We start from the raw sequence: 24,557 nt of genomic DNA on the forward strand, positions 1-24,557 counted from the left end.
CCAGCCTCTAGGCATTGTACTTGGTTTCCTCTCCTGAGAACCTGCTCCCCAGTTAGTCCTGTCATCTCTTCCCTCATTTCCTTTAGGCTCAGAGTGCCCTTTCTTCACCACCAGGTATTAAGTAATGATTTCATCCTTTTGCTCCCTATTTCCACCCGCACCTTTGTTTTCCTCCAAATGTAATACTTGCTTATTATACTCCAAATTGATTTTTGTATTATTTCCTGTTTATCTGTGCTGATATATAAACCCCATGAGGGCAGACACTGTGTGTTGTGCCTCTGCTATGCCCCAGTGTCTAGAGCTGCGGCAGGCATACAGAAGGCCCTCAGCACATACCTGTTAAATGAGTGCCTAAATCAGTTGTGCTCTGGTGTTTTGCCTTCTGACTGAGATTGCCAGGCTCTCCAAGGTAGGAAGCCATGGAGATAGGTTCCCATCTGGAACATGCTATAGCCTTCCTGGCTGTAGACTTTGTCCTTTGTCTATCCTGGAATGGAGACCAAATTAGAAGCTCTACCAGTGTGCCCCAAAATGGCCTTGGCCCAGATATGCTGATGCTTATACTTGGATGAGTCACTGCTGACTTTTGTTTTTAAGTCGTATTCATGTGAGCAGAGTCCAGCTAGTATTAGCAACCTGCCTACCAAATCAGAAGGTGTTTTGTATTAGAGTAATAAAATTTAGGTGGTGATGTTCCCAAATGTCCCATTGTATATGATAAAAATAACTTTTTTCCTTAGGAACTGTGCAATATACCTAGTAGACCCAGGTAATTTTAATTTTACATTGACCTTAATTTTATCAACTTTTTCTCTGCATTGGTTACAGTTACCAAGATCGAGGAGGCTAGCTTGGCTGACTTTTCAGGTTTTGAATGGTGATGCTCCTGTACCACGGGACATTTGCACTTTTTGTTCCTACTGACTCAGCCCCTCTTTTCTCTAGTCCATCTTATTTGCTTCCAAGTTTTGGCAGTTATGAATAAAGCTGCATTAAACATCTACATGCAGCTTGATGTGTCCCCATTAGTTATCCACTCCTTCGGGTAAATACTAAGACGTGCTATCACTGGATTAGTATGATAAGAGTGTGTTAGTTTTGTAAGCAACCACCCAACAGTCTTCCAAAGCTACCATACCACTTTTGCATTCCTATCAGCAAAGAATGAGAGTTCCTGTTTCTCCACATCCTCATCAGCATTGGGTGTCGTCAGTTGCAGATTTGGGTGATGAAATGATTTTAAGGGAATGCTGTCCCATTTAAATTGAGTGTGACCCAAGCATCTTGGATGATGATTTGTTGATATATTTTAAGTGGCAAAAATACTGAGATCGTTTGATGGAACACTTCCATTTCTAGAAATGTACTTAAAGGAAATAATTTTGTAAATAAACATAAAAAATAATGTTCCCCAAGGATGTTAATCATTAGCCTTGGGTAATGTGCAGAGGAGAGCACTTTGGGGTAAAGGGAGGGGTTTGGACACAGGAATGTGAGTGAGGGGGTAGAGCTTGGCACCATGCAAATACAAAGCCACCATGCCTCTTTGCCTTGGCTGTCATATCGTACATTAAGATTTGCGTCTTTTTTTTTTCTTTTTAAGAAAATAGGAAAAAATAAAGTCTACTTTGGATATAACTACTGTGAGATAACTGATCTCTCTGATATTTAAACACTTATACTCTTTACCATGTTGGCTGCTTGGGCACAAGTATAGCCAGCCTCTCTGTCATGGCCAGGGTATGCCTCATGTGGCATAAGACGGACCTGGTTCATTCCAGAAGGCAGTCTGGGGCTAGTCAAGGCTGCTTCCTGGGAAAACCTCAAGCATTGTTTTGGCTTGCATTACTCTCTTTCCCTCTCCATATCTTCTGAGATTTATGTCAATTATAAAGTAATTAGGAGAAATCTTATTAATCTTGCTATAAAGGAATACCTTTGAATGTCTTGTTTTCCATTTCTCATGTTCTACCTGAAAACATAGAATGAATGGAGAGGCCAGTCATCAGGCAAGGAAAGTGGGGCTCACACTGAGGGCCTCTTTCCAGGTGGAACAGGGGACTTGGAATCAGAACTGCTCCCCAGAATGCACAAAGAAGGAAGGCCTACCAGGGGGCATTATCACCTAGGAAACATGAGTGGGTTTCTCTTTCCATACTTCAACGTGGGATGCCAGCCCTGAAGCTCCCTTTGTAGGTTGTCCCTCTTCTGTCCCAACCACCCATGCAGGATTCCCTTGTAACAGGAGGGTAAGGAGCTGAGCCAACATACCCGTGCAGGGTATGTGCAAAGAGACTTCTTTTGAGATGGAACCTGGCTCCCTGTCATCTCATAATACATTTTTTCCTGCTGGTTCTCACTCACAGTATTTACAGGAAGCATTTATAGCAAATACTTGCCAAGTGTTTTCCATAAACACAACTAAGGACATTTTTCACACATTCCAACAGCTCTGTAAATGTTTGTTTTCACAATGCACAAAGAAGGTGAGTGTAGTTTCCCTAAGCAGGCCTTTGAAGTGTGGGCTTTGGCCCAGTGAGAATTTGCATCTGACTTGGTTCTTGGAGGACAAGTCTCCCTGGGGCCCTTTGGGCACTTGCAGAAGGCTCCCTTTCAAGAGGAGTTTTCCTCCAAGGTTTGGATTCCTGTGCTCCAGCTGGGGAGAAGTTTCTGGGTCCTGGCCACCCCCACGAGGAAGGAAAGGGTGAGGTTGGAGGTTGCTGGGAGCATCACAGAAGTCATTGCTGCTGATAAAGTCCACAGGGAAATAGAATGGGGAGTATGGGTGGCAGGGCTTAGAAGGTGACTGTAACTCTGTGAAGATAAATGAGGATGTACAGGAAAAAAAAATTGGGAAAATTCTCCTGTTAAAGCTAGGTAAATTAATCCTTGCCATAAAGGACAGAGATGTCTACTGGATCCTTGGTGAGTACTGACAGCCCAGTTAGAGGCCAGAGTTGTATCCTGTGGTGTCCGTTGACTTGCATAGTAACTATCTCCTTAGTAAGTCCTAGCTTATGTGTGACTTTGCTATACCCTGAGGGCTTGACAGGTGATTGAGATGTGGTTCTACCCACTAGGGAAAAGAAGACACATATACTTGCCACAGTTTGGGACAGAAAGTGAGAACTGCTGTAAAAAAGAGAAAGATAAAGGACTGTGAGGTTTTAGAGGAAGGAGCTGTATAAGGTTTTATGAAGAAAGTGACATTGAGTTGAGTCTGAAGGAGAAGGGAAATTTAGACAAATGCTGGAGGGAAAGGGGGGAGGGGTGGAGAGATACCAGGGAAGGCAGTCTGCATAGAAGGACACACCACACTGGGACCCACTCCTGTAGGAGCGCCGCCCCGCAGAAGAGATCTCTCCTTTCGCAGAAGTAGCCAAGATTTGAGATGCTTATATAGAATGAGCTGGAACAAGATGAATTCCATTTAAAAAGCTAGATTTAATAGAAGAAAGATTTCCTTTTCACATGAATTCAAGGAAAACAACAGATGGCCTAATTCCGGAATTGGGTTTCAAAAAGTAATTTTCCCCTTGTAGCTAATTTAGTATGTGTGTCCTCGGAAAATCCGCATTTTCAAGCAGAAAAGGCCGATTAATTATTGTCCAGAAGAAGGTGGTGGGACATAAACAGTTCTCCTCGCCTTTCCAGCCCCTCAAGTCCAGTCTCCCCAACCCGAGGGAATTTATAAATCTGTGAGCGAAGTGAGAAAATGAGGTGTGATCTGACTCGCCGGGATTCGTTTTGTCACTAGCTCTCCTGGAATGTGTTTGTTTCGGAAAGCGAGTTATGTCCAAATATGTTTCAGACAATGCATGTGGAGCGTAACTTCGCTTTAAGACGGCAATAACTGTTAAGGCAGCAGTGACAATTTCTCAGTAAGAAATCAGGCTTGAGAAACGTCAAGCCCAATTTTTCATCCAGCAGTGACTGTCAGACAATGCCAGCATCTCAGTGTCTTCGCATGCCATTGATGGAGATGGAAGGCATTTGTATTCAGTAATGTAATGTTGAGTGAGTCAAAATTCTGCCCCGTGATCTTGTGATTTATTGCGAATACTGCCCAACATGCAGAGGGGCTCCTCTGCCTTCGCTCAGCATCCAATTCCCAGTTGCAATTAATCTTTATTACATTCCATAGTTCACCGCTGGTCCGGAATGTTAAAAAGATGCCTCAGGAGAGAGTCTGGAATCCCATTTCTTCCCCTCCAAGCTTACCCTCTCTGTGAAGTTGACTCTGCTTGCCCATTGCGTGCCATGTGCAACTTTATCCCAGAAAGTAATACTTCCTTGTAAAAAAATGCAGACAGTCTAGAAGTAGATGATAGAGCGACATCGCAAATGAGAGCCTGTCTACCCTCCAGATCCCTTCCCCTTGTGCCTTCCAAATAGATTATGAGCCCTGAAAAATGTGATGTTGTTCATGGGTGTATTTTTAGCAGCTAGCAAGTTCCTTAGCCATAATGAATACTTAAAAGATATACCTGTTGAAAAAAATAATTGTTGGAACAATGAATGAAGGAATGCATGAATGAATCAAACCAACAGTGGGGACTAGAATTCGTATGCCAGATTTGGGAAGCCTAGAGCCTTGCTTTTCAAAATGTGGCTCTTGGTCCTGCAGCATCAGCATCCCTTGGGAGCTGGTTAGAAATGCAGGATCTCAGGCTGACCTCAGTCTGTCGGATCTGAATCTGTATTTTAATGAGATCTTCAGGCGATCCAAGCAGTGCTTTAAAGTTTGAGCAGACCTGAGCAGTGCGTGTCTACAAAATAATATAAGCGTGAGTTTTCACACGTAAATGCCTGGAAGTGTATGTGATTTGCAGGTAACCAGTGTGCAGGGAGCTGCTTGTTCCCCATCCGTGGATAACTGAGGGCTTCATAAGGGCTTCATACTTTACTTCCCTCGTGGGCCCCATGTGGCTGGCCGTACTTGGGTGCCCTACAGGACTGTTACTCCAGGCCATTCCTGAACCTCTGGTGCCTCCGTCTGGTCAGTCCTAAGCCCCAGCTTGGAAATAGAAGCCACCAATGCTACCCAAGAAGCAATTCAAACCACAGCTTAGAAGCTGTGAGTCCTGCTGGCAGACTCAGGATGCCGGCACATCACGTGCAATTGTCAGACAGCAGACACGTGACTCAAGCTCCAAGGCATGGTTTCCCCATCTGGAGCAAGTGTTTCTGCTTGACGGCTTGTGGGGACCCAGTGAGTTAGACACTTGAGAGTTTGTTCTTGGTCCTCAGTCCATCTGTATTCACTCTTTATTCAATTGAGATGATACTCACGTCACACCAAATAAACCATTTTGAAGTGAATTATTCAGGGACATTTAGTACTTTCGCATGTTGTGTGCAAACACTACCTCTGTGTGGTTGCGAGACATTAATTAGCATCATCCCAAAATGAAACCCCGTATCTATTAGGCCATCACTCCCCATTTCTCCCCCCACCCTCACCAGCCCCAGGCAATAACCAATCTGCATCCTGTATGGATTTTAACTCATTAATGACATTTTTCATTTGTCACAGAAAAAAAATTAGAACAATCAGATTTACTTCTCCTTTACCTATTCTTCTTGCTTTTCACGTCTTCAAAAACAGGAGGTTTGCTGTTGATGGAAAATGAGAGCATAGACGTGGCATAACTTTAAATCAGTGGTTTGTAAATTGTAGTCCCTGACTAACAGCATCCATGGTATCTGGGAACTTGTTAGAAATGCACATTCTTGAGTCTACCCCAGAAAAACTGAATTATAACTCTGGGGCTGGGGCCCAGCAATCTATGGCTTTAATAAGCTTCCAGATGATTCTAGCATACGCTCAAGTTAGAGAACCACTGCTTTCAATAAGCAAGATGTTCCCTCTGCAAGCAAGCAGCGATGCCTGCAGGTGCCTACTACGCATGCGCCATCCCTGGCCCAGGAGCACGCGTCGTGGCCTGAGAGGAGGTCTTCTGGTTCGGTTTCTGTGACGCAGGCACCTGCAGGGGCATTGTTCCGGCTATCTGCTGGCCTTTGGAAGAGTCCGCAGAGCTGATGTCTCAGCTTCCTTCAGTGATGCCGGGGTCCCTATGCGGGCATAAACTTATGTCATCCCTGCTGTTGCTGACTCTTTCCCTCCTGGTGCCGCCCAGCTCCATACTCGGCGGGAGGACTCCCCCAGCCGAGTGTGGCTCTGAGTGTTTGGTGTGTCTCACACGTCCTGGGTTGGTTTCACTGTATCAAAGTACAGGCAGCGCTTCTTTTTGGTTGATTAATGTTCAATTTGAGATCTATTATGAACCTCCAGGCTTTAATTACTACACCATTACCCAGTCAATTCCTTGCCATTTTATATTTATGGCTTTTATTATGCCTCTGTATGTGCAATTGCCTAATTTTATTCTGGAAGGATTTCACCTCATTAGCTGGGTTTTATACCATTCTTCTCATTTGTCCAGATTGTTATTTATCTCAGTTCCCGGTGTGTGCTTTCTACTTTGTTCTCTTCGCTAATCTGACCTCTTATACATTCTTTTTCTCCTTTTCCTGGGATGCATTGTTCTTTTGCCCTTGGCAAGAGCTCTTGAAGTTTTTGCACACTCTGCCCTGGGGGTTCTGTATCCAAGTCACACTCTTGACTCAGTCATTCCACTGCAGCTGCTTGGTGTCCTTGGCCTTGTCCAACGGCCTTGAGGCCTGCCCTTCAGCCCTGGACATACCATGGATCGCTTTATTATCAGATTTATTTCTTCTTCCCCCAACTTCTGTATGTGTAATTGGAAGATGCATAGATGGAAGCTTTTTCTTTTTTTAAGAGCATGCTGCTAAAAATAATTTTAAAAATGTTTTTTGTAATGCTTTGTAACACACCTTCCCTCAGTCCCTCCAGTGTTTCAGAGGAATCTATGGTTTGGTATACTTGCCTGCATATTTTGTTCAGTTCCACCTCAGACCTGCTGAATCCGGCTCCGAGGGAGCAGCCCCCCGGTCTGCGTCTGGCAAGCTTCCTGCGATTCAGATGCCTACTCAAGTTTGAGAACCGCTGTTCCAAAGAGAGGCTGAAAGAACCTTAGGAAATCCATCTAAGTCAGAAATAATTTTAATTCCACCCGACTCCTTTTGCCAAAAAGCAAGATTAATAATCTCTGTAACAGTTTTGTTTTGTTTTCTGTTTTTATTTTTCTTCGACAGCTTTGCCCTAGAATTATAAGAATATTTCAGTAAAGCAAAGAATAATACCCTGGCATGAGCTCATGTAATTACTTATAGCAATAGCGGATTGATCATTTCCATCACTGAAGAAGTCTCAGGCACTGAGAGGTCTTTACCTCCACTTTTTTTTTTCATTCATCTGTACACCCCTCGTGGGTAGGTGTCCCTGTCCCCATTTTTATAGGAGAAAATTGAGATTGAGGTTTAGGAATGTGCATCAAGTCACCACCTCTGTTAGAAGGTGATCCAAGAAAATCATTTCTGTCCAGAGCCACAGTACTGTCTGCTCCTCTCTTAGCGTGGTGAGCACTCCCCTGATCAAACTTGGCTACTGTTTCACTGTCCCCCTTCTCAGTAGGAACAGGTAGAGTGTGTCGCCATGGGAATTGGTAAGCAGGACTGCGTGCTCTCGTGTCAGGTCACCGAAGTTCCTCTGTGGGGTTTCTTTCCGTGCTGTGTGACCTCAGGCAAATTTGCCTCAATTTGTCCGTCTGTCAAGAGGGATGGTACAGTATTTCTATCGCGCAATAGGACGTGTCCCTTAAATGAGACAATCCGTAAAAGTGCTTGGAATGAGGCCTGGGAAGTCAGTGCTCTGGGTGAATGGCAGCTGTTGTTTGTGTTGCTCTGCCCTCTTGTCTGCACCTTTAAAGCTGTCTCCTTTAGGTTCCCTCACTCTGGGGCCTCGCTTCCCTTAGCTGTAGAATGGTGACAGTGGATCAGGTGGCTGAGCAGCTGGGATTCTGATTGCTCTGGTTCATTTTCCTGCTTGGCATAGTTTCTAGGATTGTAATGTTCCTTGTTCTCTGCCCATTTGAAATCATCTTATTAGGCTTTGGCGTGTTTGTTTGATTTTATGGACTTGCTCAAAATTCATGATCACAATTAAGCTCTTGTGCAAGTCCCTTGAGGCCACTCAGTGTACTTTCTAATGCTTCTCCCCAGCTTTCTGGGACCAATCACCATTAGCACTTGGTCCCATTAGTACCAAGGGGGAACAGAGGAGGAGTATTCCCTCATGGCCCCCAAGTTGCTGGGAGAGGACCTCAAGCTAGGCTTATACTTTGACCTCAGGAGAGGTCTTGGTCTTGGCGATGTGATCTAAGGGCTAACGCTTCCTTTTGGGGTGTTCGGGATCCTGGTACCAACACAAGTTATTTCTGTTTTGCAAAGGGAGCCTCATGGAAGGTTTTGTTTGTTTGTTTGTTTGTTTGGTTGGTTTACTATAGGAGAAGATTGGTGTTTCCTCTGGTGGGTCAGGAAACAGGTTTTAACAGACATGTAAGGTTTACAGGACTCTGAGGACAAGTGTCCCGTGGTGGCCGTAATGGTTTCGTATTGGGACTTGTTGCCCACATCGGCAGACTGTGACTGGTTCTTCAGGCTCCTTGCTCATTCCTGCACTTGGACCAACGTGTATTCCCGGGAAGACTCCAACTTGAACACGAGCACAGGGGCTTCCTGTCTGCAGTTTTGGTGTAGGCAAGTGAGGACACTTCTTTAGTTATGTGGTTCTCCTGCTGAAACAACGTGAGAGCCTCTGGCTTACTTACCAATGGCCCCCAGAGGGCCAGTGTCCCTGCAGTCATGATTTTGGTTTAGTTGCTGGTGAAAGCCTTGTGTAGATGTCAGCCTCTGGGTCACACAGGAATAGGAAGAGGGAGGGCGGTGAAGAGATCATAAACCCCAAGCAGGTCAAGTCTGGTTTAGGCGTTTTGCCTTTGTTTTCTGATTGAATTTGCACCACGGTCCTAGGACGTGAGATCTCTGAAACTTCTGGGTAGCTCACAAAGAGGTGGGGTGCTTTGTGCACGTGAAACTAGTTTTGCCCAGGCGTTCTCAGTTCGATGCTTGTTGTAGCAACTATGCTGAGCTATGCTCAGAAGTAGAGCAAGATGGACAGTTCCTTCTTTTTGGAGAGAACACAGTAGAAGTTCACACAATGTCTTTGGTGGCCTGTGAGGAGACCTCTAGGCTTGATCTGACTCTGAGAGTCAAAGCAGCATGTGAAGGAAGGCTTCCTGGGTGAGAGGCAGTGGAAGAGGCTCTCGAGGCTCTCATCCCAGGGCTGACCATGGGGAAGACAGAATGGATTGGGCCTGTCCTGGAAGAGGAGAGGTCAACAGAGGAATGCAGAGGAACACGTGTCAGGGACAAGCAGCTGAAGAAGTCAGCCATGCAATGCTGAGGCTGAGGCCAATGGTGGCCCCAGGAGTCAGAGAAGGGTTGAGTGCCAGCCTGTAGCTGACCTTGTAGTTAGCCTGTCAACATCCAAGCCAAATAGGTTGGTCATCTGAACTGGTGGAGAAGAAGAAATGCAGAGCACTCAGAGGGGTACTCAGAATTTAGGGAGGGACACCCTGTGGGCTACTCTATGCAGCACTGGGTCACTCACCTTGAGCAATTGTTACTGATCTTCACGGGATGAATGAGATAAGAGAGAACCTTATACTTTTGTCTAGGAGGAACTGGGATTTATAGAGCCACTTCAATGAGATAGAAGAAATTGATCAAAGTTCCTTAGCTTCTTTAGTCATGAAATCCATTGAATTTTATGACAATATGGTACGGGAAGGACATCTTCACAGGAGAAATTTGGAATTTGAGGACATAACAACGAAATTCCATGATGGACCTAGGCTAGGTCTATGTGTGATACAAGTAAGTCTACTCTTCCTCTTGTGCCCACATTTTAAAGAGAATAATAGTAATGCCTGACTTACCAATCATTCGGACTTTGTTGGGGATCAGTTGATAGAAGTTATGTAAATACACCCTGCAAACCAGAGAGTATTTAAAACAGATTTTGTACTTAATATGGCATCAGTATCCAGTGTTTTATTTCCTAAGACATGCAGCTGGTTGTAACTTCTTCTGGGGTATGGCGTATTCTAAGATGAGTGATAATAGCAGGTTTTTGTGCTTCATCCATCAATGGTTTCTGTTCAAGTATGTTTGCTCTTAAAACTAAAGAGTGAGGAAAAAATGAAGATGGGAAAATATGCCTTGATATTTTCACATGGAACTTTTCAAAATGCCGCCCGTGAACATGGTTAATACCAGAATGTTGAAATTGACTACAGATAGATCAGTGTGTTAATTTTAAAGCAAAGAAGCTACCTTGTCATTTAAGAATTCTCTCTCACTCTAGTAATACCTTATTAGTAAGGTTCATAATCATAGTCTTTTTTGCAGGAATGTAGACCTTAAAATCCACACAGGTAACTTTAAAGACTTGTGTCCGCCTTGTTTAAAGACACCGCTCAAGAAGGAGGGTTTGTTTTTCTTTAGGAGGGTAAATATGGTAAGATGGATGGTACGTTAAAGAGTAAAGAGAAGGGCTTCTCAGAGCTGATTTACATATTGATTACTTAAATTACTCCTTAATTTAGTGCCTGCTAATAAACAGTGCCTTGGAAATGTTTCCGGAACGTTTATTGGCTGCAGTAATTCTATCTACGGTGTATGCAGATCACATCCTCATTAAATATTGATGTGCTCATGAAATGTTAATAGAATGTTAATGTGAAATGCAGGGGAATGTCCTCAGTGGGAGCCAGGAGCTGGCTGAAAGCTACCTGTCTTCTGTCTTCTCTTTGTGTTCAGTCTTCTTCTATCTCCATTGTTTCCATTCATTCCCCCGCCCACAGGAGATTTGGATTGAGATTGCGCCTTGATATAAGGGGTGGCTGTTCCAGATACAACATTTTTAAAAGGGAAAGATTCCCTGATTGATGGGAATGGAGTTGTTTTCCTCTCCTGCTTTCCTGAACTGGAATTCCTGGTTAGAACTAGGAAGAATTCCCCTAGAAGGAAGAGGGTGATTCAGGCTCAACCTCATGAGTCTTTGTGCTCAGGCAGCTTGCCCGGAAGAGACAGTGAAGAGGAAACAGGCCTTTCAAAGCCTCTAGCACTGGTCCTTCCTTGCTTGATTGGAAAAGGGATTTAGTTGGAGTTTACATTCAGCTTTCTCAGAGAAAAAACGGTCCACTCATAACATGTGTTCCGTAAAAAGACCGCAAAGAAGAATTTTTTTTATCGTAAATCCCAAGGACAATAATGTTATGTTCCTGGTGGTATTCAAGACATAATTATTTATGTGAGCATATGTTCCACACGGTTGAAAAGTCTTACAAAATGGGATGGTTCATCAACCTCTTGGACCATGATAAAGGGGTAAAGTGGTAACGGGGACGGCTGTGAAAACTGCTCATGGGGGAAGTGGAAGAGGAGATTGAATGAGCAAACTGTGTTGTGATTGTACCTCGGTGTTAATGCAGTGCTGGCAGAAATAGCCCCGAACAGTTAATGTGTTCCTGGGGTACTGTGAGTGCATATAGTAACATATGTATATATGTGTGTTACACTGTTTGTGCAGAAAATGGTTGGAGCACATTTTTGTTAGAATCCTCCTCTTTTGGTTTTAAACAATGCAGATGACATTGAGCTCCCTCACACCACCATGCTGTTGGGAACCCTGTCCCTATCAGTAAGCTAGCACTTTCGTGCAGTTTTCCTTCTTCCCCCTTTGCTTCGCTCCTTCCAAGTATTCTTTCTTTTCTCTCACTTTTCTCAAAGCCTTCCCTTCCTTGTCCTCATCATTCCTTGTCTGCCTCTATTGTCTTACCTTTCTGTGACCACAAGCTGAATGCCCCAGGCAGGCCCACTCTGAGCCACCCTCATCTCTGCCAGGGATGCTGCCCAGGCGCTCCTTTCTTTCTTCTTCGCTGTTCTCTGTTCTCTGTACTCATAGATCTTTTCAAAACACACCCGGCTGTGTCACTCTTGTCACTTGCCTGCCTAAATGGTTAGTGTCTCAAGGTCTTAGAATGATAACCCACACGGTCCTGGGGCAGGGGCTCTGGCTCACCTCTGCTCTCCCCTTCAGGCTCTTGGAACCCCAAGTGCTGCCCTGCATCACCCCAGGCTTTTTTGCTTTATAGACTGGGCAGTGTGCCGGCCTGTCCCTCATACGTCCTACTCAGCTCAGGGGCACTGTCCTTGATCCCTACACCTGGAGACACTGTCCTTGATCCCTACACCTGGAACCTTCTTCCTCCTGGACCTTGACATGGCACTCTCTTTTGCATCCCCAATTTCCAGCAGTCACTTGGTTATCAAAACTCTCCTCCCCAGGCCTTCCCCCTTGCCCTTTAGCACCTCAATGAGTTAAATTTCTTTTTCATAGGACTTGTGATAAACTGTAATTATCTATGGTTTCATCTGTCTTCCTCAGCGGAAGCTGGTTTTTCCTTTTGTCGCCATCTGATTTTGAAGTTCAGTGTCTTTAAAACAGAGTTTTATTGTTTTACTTTTGTTTAATCCATGTGTACAATGGCTCCCTTAATTGTGGTGGGAAAATCTTAAACTATCTTAAGGGTAGAGGAGAAGTTATCAGACCAGCCGAACAGTTTTCAGGGGAAAGGGTTGAGCAAGTAAGATCTTTGCTCTAGGAACAAGTGGGACCAGCCCCTCAAATGCTGCCAAGGCTCCCGCTGCCTCTCCTCTCTGCTTTCCTTTGCATGTGGGCTTGCTTATCTTTAAAAAAAAAAAAAATTTTTTTTTTTTTTTTTAATTGCAGGCTCGCATTCAGATAGCTTCTGCACTCGTAGCTCTTGGGTACTGTCAGCACAAATGGACCATTTTATTTTCCCTTTTTGTAGGATAAGTCTCAGGGAGGAACTCTGATTGGTTCTCTTTGTGTCACATGTCCCTTAGGCATGCTCCAGTTAGTTAACATGGGGGGTTGGGGCCCCTGGGTGGCTCAGTCACTTAAGTGCCCGACTCTTCATTTGGGCTCAGATCATGATCTCGGGGTGGTGATAGTGACCCTTGTGTTGGGCTCTGAGCTGGGCGTGGAGCCTGCTTAAGATCCTTCCTCCCTCTGCCCCTCACACCCCCACTCACTCACTCTGTCTTTCTCTCTCTCTCTCTTTTTCAGACAAACAAAAGTTTCAAACTAATGTCAGGGGTGAGATCTTGTAAGAGCATAGAAACTCTGTGGGAGATAAGTGACAAAAAATGTGGGAGTTGAGGGCACAGGAGAGCTGCTACCCGCCCAGGATAGGGAAGTTGTGACTGGGGGAAAGAGAGCAGTCTTACCACTTCAGTAAATGGTCTTTCTAGTCCTGTTTTGAAAAACTCTCCATCCATAGGCACTTCGGTGTCAGTGTAAACCAACGAGCAAAATATCCTCTTAGAGGGTGGGAAGTTTTAGGAGATTTGGAAAATGTGAGAGTTTTAGGCGCTGTATACTGAGAATATGAATGGAGTATATTTTTTGTTTGGGCCCCAAGCCTTAGTCTAGTAATCTGAAGTGGCTCTGTGTCTCTGTTACCGCGGAGTGAACATTTCTGACATGTTCCACACACTGATTGCCCTTTCCGACCTGTTCGTTCTTTCCTCTTGCAGATCGTGCTTGAGAACAGTAGCCGGGAAGACAAGCACGAGTGTCCGTTTGGCCGCAGTAGTATAGAGCTGACCAAGATGCTGTGCGAGATCCTGAAAGTGGGCGAGCTGCGTAAGTGACACCTGGTTCCCGCGTGGGCCTGGGGCTTGGCAGGCACACCACTTCCGGGGCTGTGCCTGGACCTACACGAAGAATTCCTGGGGGGCTGGTGAGCTATGCCTGAGCATCCCTGTGGACCCAGCATTCTTTGGCTCAGGTTTCCATGTGTGTATTTTTGCATATCTGTTCTGGGATAACTGTTCTTAAAATCTACAAGAATGGGGAAATTGGCAGGTAATATGACTAAATTTCCGATATTGTAAACATGAGAATATGTTAAAACAGTCCTGTGCTTAGTAATCTGTTAAGGAAAGAGATCTATGGCTGCTTTTTAAAAATTCCAGTTTTTTAACCTATCAAAGGATCATTTTCTCTTTTGAAACCCATTTTTCTCTATAAAGAGAAATTGAATACCTTAGTAAGATCCTCTTGCTCCCAAGATCTCCCTTGTTTAGAGTGCTTTCTCTAAGCAAGAAGGAATTGTAGAAGAAAATGGGTAGTTGATCATGAGAAATGTGGTCAAAGATAAGCTTATTGCTCTGTTTCTTACTTTTATTACAAAATTTAGGAGGGGACCCCCGGAAAAAAGAGGGCATAATATTCCTGCCTTTTGTTCATTGGTATAATTTGTGTTGAACCTGTTAGGATGCATCAGATTTAACCTGGCCTGCAGTCATTGTCGGCACCAAACCTCCTTAAAGTGGCTGACTTCCCTCCCCTCCAACATCTCCAAAGCTGACGCCTGTACACATCTTCCCTTGTAGGCTTAATCACTTGGGTGCCAAAGAAAGACATTGGGTGAGAGATGTTGGGTGTAAGGTAATGTGGTGAAGGCATAGATATTCAGTTACCTGCTTGAGAGCTTAAAATAATGGTCCGAAATGATAAATGGAAAGGAATCCGAGGATTATTGGAAAGGGGGTTCGTGCTTCACCTACATCGTAAGAACTGACTCCAGGTGCTGCTCAGGTAAACAAGGAAATGGAGAACGCAGTAAGGAAACGCTGAGAACAGCCAACTCTTACCCTCCTCCAGGGCAGGTGGATGGGGAGAAGAAGATGAGCCGACATGGTAGTGCCACGGAGGTTCATTCCTTGGGAGCCCAAGTTAGGACATCTTGGCATGGAAAGAGTAGCAGCCTGATCTGAGAGAGGTCTGTGTCAGTCCGCTCTGGTTCAGGGATCATCGAGGGTAACGTCTCCGTTTACCTGGATCCTTGACCCTGCTCCCCTCCTGCTCTCCATCAGACTAACTTGTTGAGATTTATGCCTGCCGCTGAGCTTACTGTTTATTCGGTTGAAGGATTAAAGTCCTGAATTTGGCAGATCCTACAGAATTCCTCAGTCTGATTACTATGACTGTTTTGTGTTTGGGTTGATTTTATGGGGGAGCTACAGGAAGTCACTTGCTGAGAAGCATTACAAGAGTACTTGAGGTTTTCAGAAGCTGGTCAGCGGTCTTGCTCTACCTGGCTGGGGCTTGTCCTGTCTTTGGTTTTGTTGTTGTTGTTTTGTTTTTGTTTTGTTTTGTTTTGTTTTTCCCCATGTTGCCCCCTTCCCTGTGGCCTGCTTTGGGCTATCAGTTTTCATCTTGATGGCAGCAGGAGGTGGATTCTTTCATGCTTCATTATTATACCCAGCCTCTGCTCTTTTCCTTTGCCCAGCTGGCATGTATCTAGCATGCTACAGGTTAACACAGAACAGAGATGGAGGAGTCGAGGGAGGATGCTGGGACTAATGGGCAGCTCGGTTCTCTTTCTGCCACATAGGACCTTCGTTTCCTTGGCTAATGTACTCACAGACTTCGCCATGCTCCTACACCTCCACATTTCCCCCAGAGGTAGATTGGTAGTATTTGGGGTGATGATTGGAAGACCTGTGTTCATTTTGGCTTGGTCACAGATAAGGACCCAGGGAACAGATCATATTCAGGCTAGGGAGACTAACTCAGAAAAGAGGGCCAAGTTCTCGGCTGTGTGTGGGCAGGACAAATGTGGATCTGATTCAGACTCTCATCCACCTCAGGGGACCCTATTTGCTGGGCAGGGGAATGGGGAGACTGTGGTGACAGGAGTCTGAGCAGACAGTGCTGCTCAGGGGAGTGGCAGCTCTGTGCTTCGCAGGAGGGAGGGTGGGTGCAGAATAAGGAATGACCCCTGGCAGGTGCAGAGCAATCCTTCCACACTGTTGAGAACCTGGTATGAAACCAGGAACAGGACAGAACCTCATTCCCAGGGGCTGAGATGAAGAGTGGGAATATTTTGGGGATCTCTGGGGGTACCCCATATGCTGTGCTTCCACTGTATATTATTCCATATCTCACCTTCTGCTTCAGAGAAGGTTCCAGCCTTCTGCTGCAGATCATTTAGTACCTGGTCAGGCCCATCTCTGCAGTGAGGTTGGCCTTGGTCACCTAGGGCCTGGCATACTCATGGCAAGCTCCCTTTGTCCAAAATGACAGATGTATGTATTCATCTATTTAATAAAAATCTATTGATTACTACAGTGTGCCAGAGATAATGATGGGCATGGCAGATACAAAGGTCAATCAGATACAGTTCCTGTCCCCAATAAGCTTGCACTTGAGAAAGTGTAAGAGTGATTTGGGACTAATATCTTTCACTCTTAGTTTAAGTAATTGCGTATTTATTTTAAATGCCCATTATCTATTCTAAGGCATAAATTTTCCAGTGTTTTGATAGTTTGAGTTTTCAGATTGGCCTATTGCTTGCACTGCAAAGGTCATTCTGGACATTTTGCAAGGATTATAGAGGACTCCACGTTTCTAGAGTCTACATGCCTAAATGAGTTGTTCTCTGCTCATAAAATATTAAAGGATTGCTACATTCTGATTGAGTGCTAGACATCGAATGATAAAACACCCTGTGGTAAGAGGAAAATTGCTTTTTAATGGATTGCCTTTTGCCCACTGCCATATTAAATAAGTTACTAATATGGAAAACAAATCTGAGTATACCCTGATGTTGAGGGAAGTATCTGTTTTTCTTCTGAGGAAAATTGGTTTCGCATACAAATCCATCTTCCTTTGGTTTAACTGTGTCTGTTTTTCTGCTTCTAAGTTCATGGTTCTCAGATTCGTGTCAATAATTGACCCCTGAGATCACGGTTGTGCTAGATGTATAAGCAAGTGTGGAGATCAAAGAAATACCAATTAAAAATCTAACCGAGCAAAAGGACATATACAAAAGTAGAAAGATTCAATTTTCTACAAATGCTTTGTCTTTTGATTTAACTTATAGTTTTTTGAAGAAACCCACTTCTGAAATACCGGTTATCTTTTGGTGTCCAAAGCAAGCAAATTAACATTCAATTAGATTACTGATACCAAGTATTTATGCACAGTGTTTTTAAGACTACTTCTTAAAAAGAACTCAATTTCTGCTTCCCAATTATTAACACTGCAAGAGGCCAGTGTTTCCTAGTGTGGCATAAAAAACAGCATCTGATAATTTATATGCTTAGAGCGCTTTATCAAGGTTATTTAATTGAAACCTGTTACACCCCCGGGAGTTAATCAAGATCAATAACATCTATGTTTATTAATGAAGAGAAGACTTACACTTACCGGATGTTGTCTGGGTCACTGAGCTCAAACCAGTGTTCAGGAAGCCCAAGGAATAGTGCAGAAAGAAGCAGAAAAGCGGGGTGGTTGCATGTTGGCCCCAGAATGACCCGTCTCTGAATCATAGATCAACTACCTAATTGGATGCCTTGAGCATGTTTCCGGTCTGTGCTGAGCTTCTGGTTCCTTATCTCTAAAATAAAGATAATCCCTGTTGCACATATTTTTCGGGAGGGTTCAATGAGATAATGGGCTCTGCTTCTATTGCAGGATAGATGGTTTCTTTGCAAGTGATAGCATTTTGCTTTGCACAAGTGGACGGCGGCTTCAGTGATGGCAGGAGAACGTTCTGACTTAAGTAACAGCTAGAACCAGGATCTGGAACAGTGATACTCGTCTCTTCACTCTTTCCATTCTGACTAAAATTATTCCTTGTAATACGCTTCGTCCACGAGGCACTTTTGAGAGCAAGGCGCTTGTTTTCCCTTAGTTTCAATTTTAAAGATCACGAAGAAGAATCCTTATGGACCTGGGTGTGGTCACAGATCTCCCCGTGGCGTGGGTAGTGCAATTGGAAACCCCAGTTAGAAGAACAGGATTGAAGCGGAGTGAAGAGCGAGACTTCAGAAGAAGAGGTGTATTTGGGGGTGTGTGTGGTAGGTCAGGGTGTTGGGAGGTGGGAGGTGGTGCACTGTCAGAAGATGGGAGGTGTATCACAGACAAATGCAAAGATACTCACTGTAGTGTGAAGTCCTTAGGCCGATTCCTGGCTCTTAACTAGGGCTAAAAAGTGGTGACTATTGTTTGGGTTCTTACAGCCCTGTTCCTAAATCCATAATAAGTTGTTTAAGGATAAGAGGAAAACTTGATTTCTGACACAATAAGTTAATTACTTATCTTTTGGTTGTTACCTCAGGCAGTTATCTTCCAATATCAAGTGGAGCTAGGGTATTTCTTTTTGTCTCCCGTTCATTCAGTATCTACAGGGCTGTTCTCTATGAGTCAGGATCTAATCTCTGGTGATGTGGACTTAGAACACACACTCTGTCCTCAAGCAGCCTACATGCTGACTGGAGAGTCCTTCATATAAACAAATAATGAGAAAATGCATTGTCATTTGGAACATTATGTTTAAGTTACATTAGCGTCACTAAAAGGCAGTGGTTGGTTCTTTCTGCTCATGGGAAGTTGGACAGACTAAAGAAAGGAGAGTCTTGGGAGGTGTGACACAGAAAAGGAGATACTCAAGAGATGGAAAGAATAACCAGGTAAGCACAGATATGTGTATGGTGGGCAGCCACTGTTAAACATTCCAGGCAGTGAGGTGTAAATAAAAAGACTTGGAGGTTCAGAGAATTCTGGTTCCATGTGGCTAAAGCAGATGGCTCAAGGGAGCAAACAAATGAAAGGGATGCTGACAGAAAAAGCAAGAGTTAAATCATAAAGATTTGCCACGCAGAGGAGTTTGGACTTTACAAGCAACGGGAATCAATAGGAGGATTTTTAATAAGAAATGCCCTAGTCCTGGGCATAAAATTCTAGAATTAGATTATGTCTTCTGGTTATGACAAGAACTTGTGAGTGTGATAATGTATGGGACCAGGACCAGGAACAAGCTGACCTCACTCTAGCCCCAGCCCAGCCAGGATAGCAGTTAGGAAGCTTTCAGCTGCAAGTTATAGAAATCCCAACTCAAAATGGCCTATGTAGGAAGAAGATTTATTGAATATCATAACTGCAGAGTTGAGTAAGTCCTAGAGTTGATTAACTGTTCAGGAATATCATCAAGGACCCAAGTTCTTTCTACCTTTTGGTTCTGCCATCCTTGATGTACAAAATTTGTCCTCAGGCAGATAGCAATATGGCGGCCATCATCATATGGTCCAGAGGAACAAGAAGCTGTATATTCTAGTGAGTCTCTTTTAGATGTCTAGAAAAGTTTCCGAAAGTCCTTCAACAAACTTTCTCTAATGTCTCATTGGCAAACACCATGGCTTGTGCCTATGCCTAACTGAGTCTTTGGTAAGGGGAATAGGACCAACATTAGCTATTCCTTAGACTGGGCATGAAATCAAATTCCTTTTTTTTTTTTTTAAAGATGTTATTTGTTTATTTGAGAGAGAGAGCAAGCAAGTGAGAGAACATGAGCAGGGGGAAGAGCAGAGTGAGAAGGAGAAGCAGACTCCCCCTGAGAAGGGAGCCCAATGCAGGGCTCCAATCTGGGACCCCAAGATCATGACCTGAGCTGAAGGCACAGCCTTCACCAACTGAGCCACCCTGGTGCCCCGAACCAGCCTTCCTTGAGTATACGACCACAGGATGATAGGTAGCTAAAGAAAATTGAGATTTTGTTCAGATGGGGAAAATAGCTACTTGCAGCCCTTAATTCTTTCCCTCTACTTGGAAAACTCTCTTCTGCATTTCCCTACTGCAGTAGAAAACTATAGCAAATTGAAGTCCGATTACAGCCCTCTGTCATTTTGCCTTTACTGGGAATTGGGGACTGCATTAGAATTTTTTTTTTTAATGTAGCAATATCAGAGGTTGCAGAAAAATGGTAATTGAGTTTTGATTATAATGTATTTCATTTCTCATCACTAAGATGCTCGGGCTCCCCTACCTTACTTTCCTTTTAGCCGATGTCTATTTTTCACTCCCTCAATTATGCTTTTGTATGTGGGTTATTCTCAAGTGTATTTTGAAGGGCAGAATGGACATACATTTGTGATTAAAATTTTCATATTTCCCTGAAACAATTTTGCCATCTTCACCTATTTGACCATATATAATTAGATTAAAACTTAAGAGCTACTTCCTTGTTTTGAAAAAAACAAAAATAAAATCTACATCACACGGTATGAAAATACTCAGCATTTCCCTACTTTGTCTTTCAGTGGCGATGTTTATTATAACACACCAGTAGTGCTGAGTGAAGCACCTTGTATAATTCATCACCCAGACACCTCTGCTTTAGCAAGTAAAAATAACACAGACGAGCAATCTGAAAGAACTCTTTGGAGTAGAGCAGCAATTAGAATAGACACTTAATGCTGGGACATTGGTGTTTTCGTACTTTGAGAAGTACCATCCATCACTTTCACTCTTAGAACATTCTGGCTTCAGAAAACTCAAGAAAAGTAGATTGAACAATTAATTAAGCCTCTTTAGGGCCCTCCCCACCCCCCCTTCAATAACAGCTTATACCCATGCTCCATGGAAAGTTGAAGCCTGTCAGATCTCGTCTCAGTCTTGAATCTTCATTTTTGATGTCTATTTTCATATCTTACTTCAACGTTAAGTTTAACGTAAAAACAAACTTAATTAATTATTTAATAATTAATCAATTAATTTAAAAAAATGTTCGTGGTCTGAGCCTATATTGAGAAAGTTGTATCCACTTTGGGCCCAAATTAAAAATGTCAAAGGAGAGAGTATAAAAGTCCATTGAGTGTAGTATTTATGATCATTCTAGAACTGTTATCAGGATTCGTAATAGTGTCACAAGACAGGAGGACCTGATGTACAGTTCTTGCGTTCAGAATCAGAAGCAGTTGATAACTGGCACAGCTGAGACAAGTAAGGGCTTTTGTCAAGACAGTTCACCATCTTGCTTCTTAGTCTCCCATTTGGAACCTGGGGATATCGTCCTCACCCTCCCCATCACCACAGCCACCATCATGATCATTCTCATCTCAGAATTAGATGAAGAAATATAGGTTAAAGTGTTTTGTTAACTGTAAAACGCCCTATTTGTGAAGGAGATAACAACCAAACTTCGCACAGATTTAGAGACCCCGAGTTGTCTCTCTTCCTGTCGCAAAGTCAGCTCTGTGACTTAAGAACTTGAAGTTCTGTGGTGACTGGCTGGCGTTTCAGAAGATAGTACTTGTTGATCCTTCCGAAATCACGAGGTAATCCTTATCGCCGTAGAAAGTAATTGCTGAGAGAAATTAAGCTTAGCCGTTTAAAAGAATATCTCAAGCACATCTCTTTTACCAGTGGATGAAAACAATTCATATTTATTACAGGCAGTTTTTAGCACTTGCTCCTTGTTACCTCGTTTCCGAGAAGACATGTAGCTGAGAGCAACCAGCATCCATTTCTTTAGTCTTTGAGGTTCCAGATTGACAGATGAGCCTGTCTCTGATGTTCTAGATTGAGAGGTGAGCCTGGTAGGTTTGCTGAACCTCATGAAGAGAGAGACACAGACCTGTGGAAAAAAACACAGATGCCCACTTGTCTTCCCTCCCACCGTGTAGAATTACTTTTCCACCAGCTTCATCTCAAACATCACATGACCATTCTGATTCCTCTTCTGAGTTCCTGCTGAGGAGGACGTCCTTCTCAGAATTCCTATAGCACTTCATCTCTGCCTCTTTTATTATACTTCCTCCTGTTGTAGAAAACTTTTTTTCCTTTAATTCCTGGTCCTGCTTCCCTCAAAGTTGAGGTGGTTTATTGTAAAGTATAGAGATAATTTTAAAATAAATAAGTGGTGAAAACAAAGGCAAATAAAAATTATAACTGAAATGGATTATGAAGGTTTGCGAAGTGCATTTTATTTATTTATTTATTTGACAGACAGAGATCACAAGTAGGCAGAGAGGCAGGCAGAGAGAGGGGGGCGGGAAGTAGATTTCCTGCTGAACAGAGAGCTGGATGCAGGGCTCAATCTCAGGATTCTGGGATCATGACCTAAGCTGAAGGCAGAGGCTTTAACCCACTGAGCACCCAGGTGCTCCCAAAGTGCATGTTTTAAAGGCCTTCATATTTACTAGTGGTAGACTTGAATTTGGCTCAAAGATTTGTCCCAGGGAAGCAAGAGGAGCTCCGTAATGGAAGACAGATGAGTGCACATCTCACATGAGGAAGCTCAACGTGTAAATCCAAATGCTAGTTTCTGTTAAGGCTAAAATAGTATTTGATAGCACTTAATATTTGTTAACGATGATGGAATAGACATGTTCTTAACATTATTTTTTTAAAGCTTCTGTAAGGCAGCCAACACTATATTTAAAATGGTGATAGCGAAACAGTTTTCCCATTAAATGCTGGAACTAAAAGTTGGGTGCTGTCGAATGCTAATATTCACCAATGTTTATTTCTCCTTGATCTGGAAGAGAGCAACAAATAGAGGTATAGTTCACTGATAGAAACAAAATATTTTAGATTATAGACAATAAAACTCTCTCTCTAGAAATTCCTGAAGGAAGGAAAGAAAAGCTGTTAGAATTCATATAGTTTAGAAGAGTAGCTACATGGTGGGTAACAGAAAGTTGTTTGCCATTCCGCATGTCAGCAATATTTAGTTTCTTATAAAATGGAAAAAAAGATTCTTTTTAGTGTCCAGATAAATGTACAGCTTCAGATGAATCCTAATGGAAAACATCTAAGATTTCGATGTGAAGAAATCCGCAAGGCTTCACGAAGATACACAAGTTTTAAATAAAGAGTGAATGTTGTATTCCTGGAAGGAAAACATTAGTATTGGAGTAAAGACGTGACTTCCTCCAAATTAGTACACTGGCCCGTGTATCATCCCAGACCACCAACAGAAGCGACATGAAAACTCCACAGAGGGATTGTGGGGTTCATTTGGAAGAATAAGGAGGGACAGTTGATAAGGAAGGACTTATAAGGAGAACAGTGAAAAGTACATGGACCTAAGAATATATTCCTTTTTTAAAAAACATTTTTTTGCAAGAAAGTCCAAAGCACACATTCATATGTACCTTTCACCCAGGTTTACCTATCGTGTTAATATTTTCCGTATTTGCTTTATCATTCTTTCTTTCTACACCCAGACACACCCATGCACACACAGATGCACAGTCACATGTATTATTAAAATATGAAAACTTTTTATGACTGGAAGAAATTAGATATCATCTGAAGAAAAATAAGGAAATAAATAAAATGGTTTTAAATTGGATCCAGCTCTGGCCGGTGTTCTGTCAGAGGAAAAGGTGCCAAGAGCCCTGCCTAGCGAGAGGCTTCCCAGGAGAGCGGTGGGGTGGAAGGTTTCGGCTGCTACAAGGGGAGGCACTGTCACGGAGCAGTGCCGAGAACCTGGCTTAGAATACTCACCACCGGAAGCCTGAGAGGGGCTTGCTACCACCTGACAGCACCCAGTGCAGGTCGGGGGGTTTGTGCTGGTGAAATTCGTGCCTACCTTGCCTTCTACAGCACTGTGGGTATGGCTGACCTAAAATCCATGGTTGTATGCATGAGGAACTATGGATTTCCGGATATTCAGCTTTTTATAGAAGTTAAAACATTATATATATATATAAAAAAAAAGACATAAAAGGAACAGGATCCCAGTAGATGAAAGAGGTCATTTGCATGAATGGTACTTTCACTTCTCATCTGCTACATCATTCTAGTATTAAAGTGAGTAGTCTCACTCCAAAAAGTGTAAAATGTAAAACCATCTTTCCCTAGTTCTGTACCCTGGGTTTGGACCCAAAGCCTTTTTTTCCGAAGTGGTGCTTTACTCAGCCTCCCCAGCATTTATTGTAGCATTGTGATGTGCCAGGCCATGAGCTTCAAGGTCCTAGGATGCCATAGCAGTAGGACATTATTTTGGAAAGGCAGCATCAAATTAGAAAGTAGAAGCGGAATGCTGAAAGATTCAAATCGAGGGCAAAGTAAAGTAGACCACGGAGAGAGAGGAATGAAAAGAACCACAGTCCGGATGCCAGACCGCACTGAAATAGTGGTAAAAATGTATCCTGTTAGGTTTTGAAAATCAAAACAAAACAAAACACAAACAAGCACAAACCCCAGAAACATGTTCTCAGCTTTGGTCTTTAACTTACTTCCCACAGATGTGCCTCCCCAACCCCCACCCCTGGGGAAGTCCCCAGTGGTTCGGAGAGCAGCAGAGGATAGAACGTTCCAGGATGCTGTGTGCAGCCTTTCATCCTTCACCCCAGGCCTTTGGATAGAGAGATTTTCCTGGTGGTTGGAGTAGATTAGGAGGTAGATGCTAGTGGCATCTCCCGGCCCTGGGCACTTTAATTTCAATCAGACACCACTTGCTGATTTATGGGGCGCCTGGATCATTAAGCATCCGACTCTTGATTTTAGCTCAGGTCATGCTCTCAGGTTGGTGAGATCAAGCCTTGCCATTGGCACTGAGCCTGGAGCCTGCTTGAGATTCTCTCTCTCCCTCTCCTTCTGCCCCTCCCCCCACTCCTGGGGCACACACACTCTCTCTCATAAAAAACTACAACCAAAACACTTGCTGATTTAAAGATAA

General features: G+C 43.5%; 1 protein-coding gene across 49 annotated transcripts in view; it reads left to right on the plus strand.

Moving 5' to 3' along the window:
- Nucleotides 1–24,557, plus strand: part of ELMO1 (engulfment and cell motility 1) — a 521,082-nt gene that overhangs the window by 271,972 nt on the left and 224,553 nt on the right. For all 49 annotated transcript variants that reach the window (XM_082693119.1, XM_082693114.1, XM_082693121.1 and 46 more), the window contains one exon: nucleotides 13,615–13,723. In XM_082693119.1, the coding sequence (XP_082549245.1) occupies nucleotides 13,615–13,723 (109 nt within the window). The remainder of the gene's footprint in view (nucleotides 1–13,614; nucleotides 13,724–24,557) is intronic.

This window comes from Mustela nivalis (genome assembly GCF_964662115.1).
Source record: "Mustela nivalis genome assembly, chromosome: 12".
NCBI lineage: Eukaryota > Metazoa > Chordata > Mammalia > Carnivora > Mustelidae > Mustela > Mustela nivalis.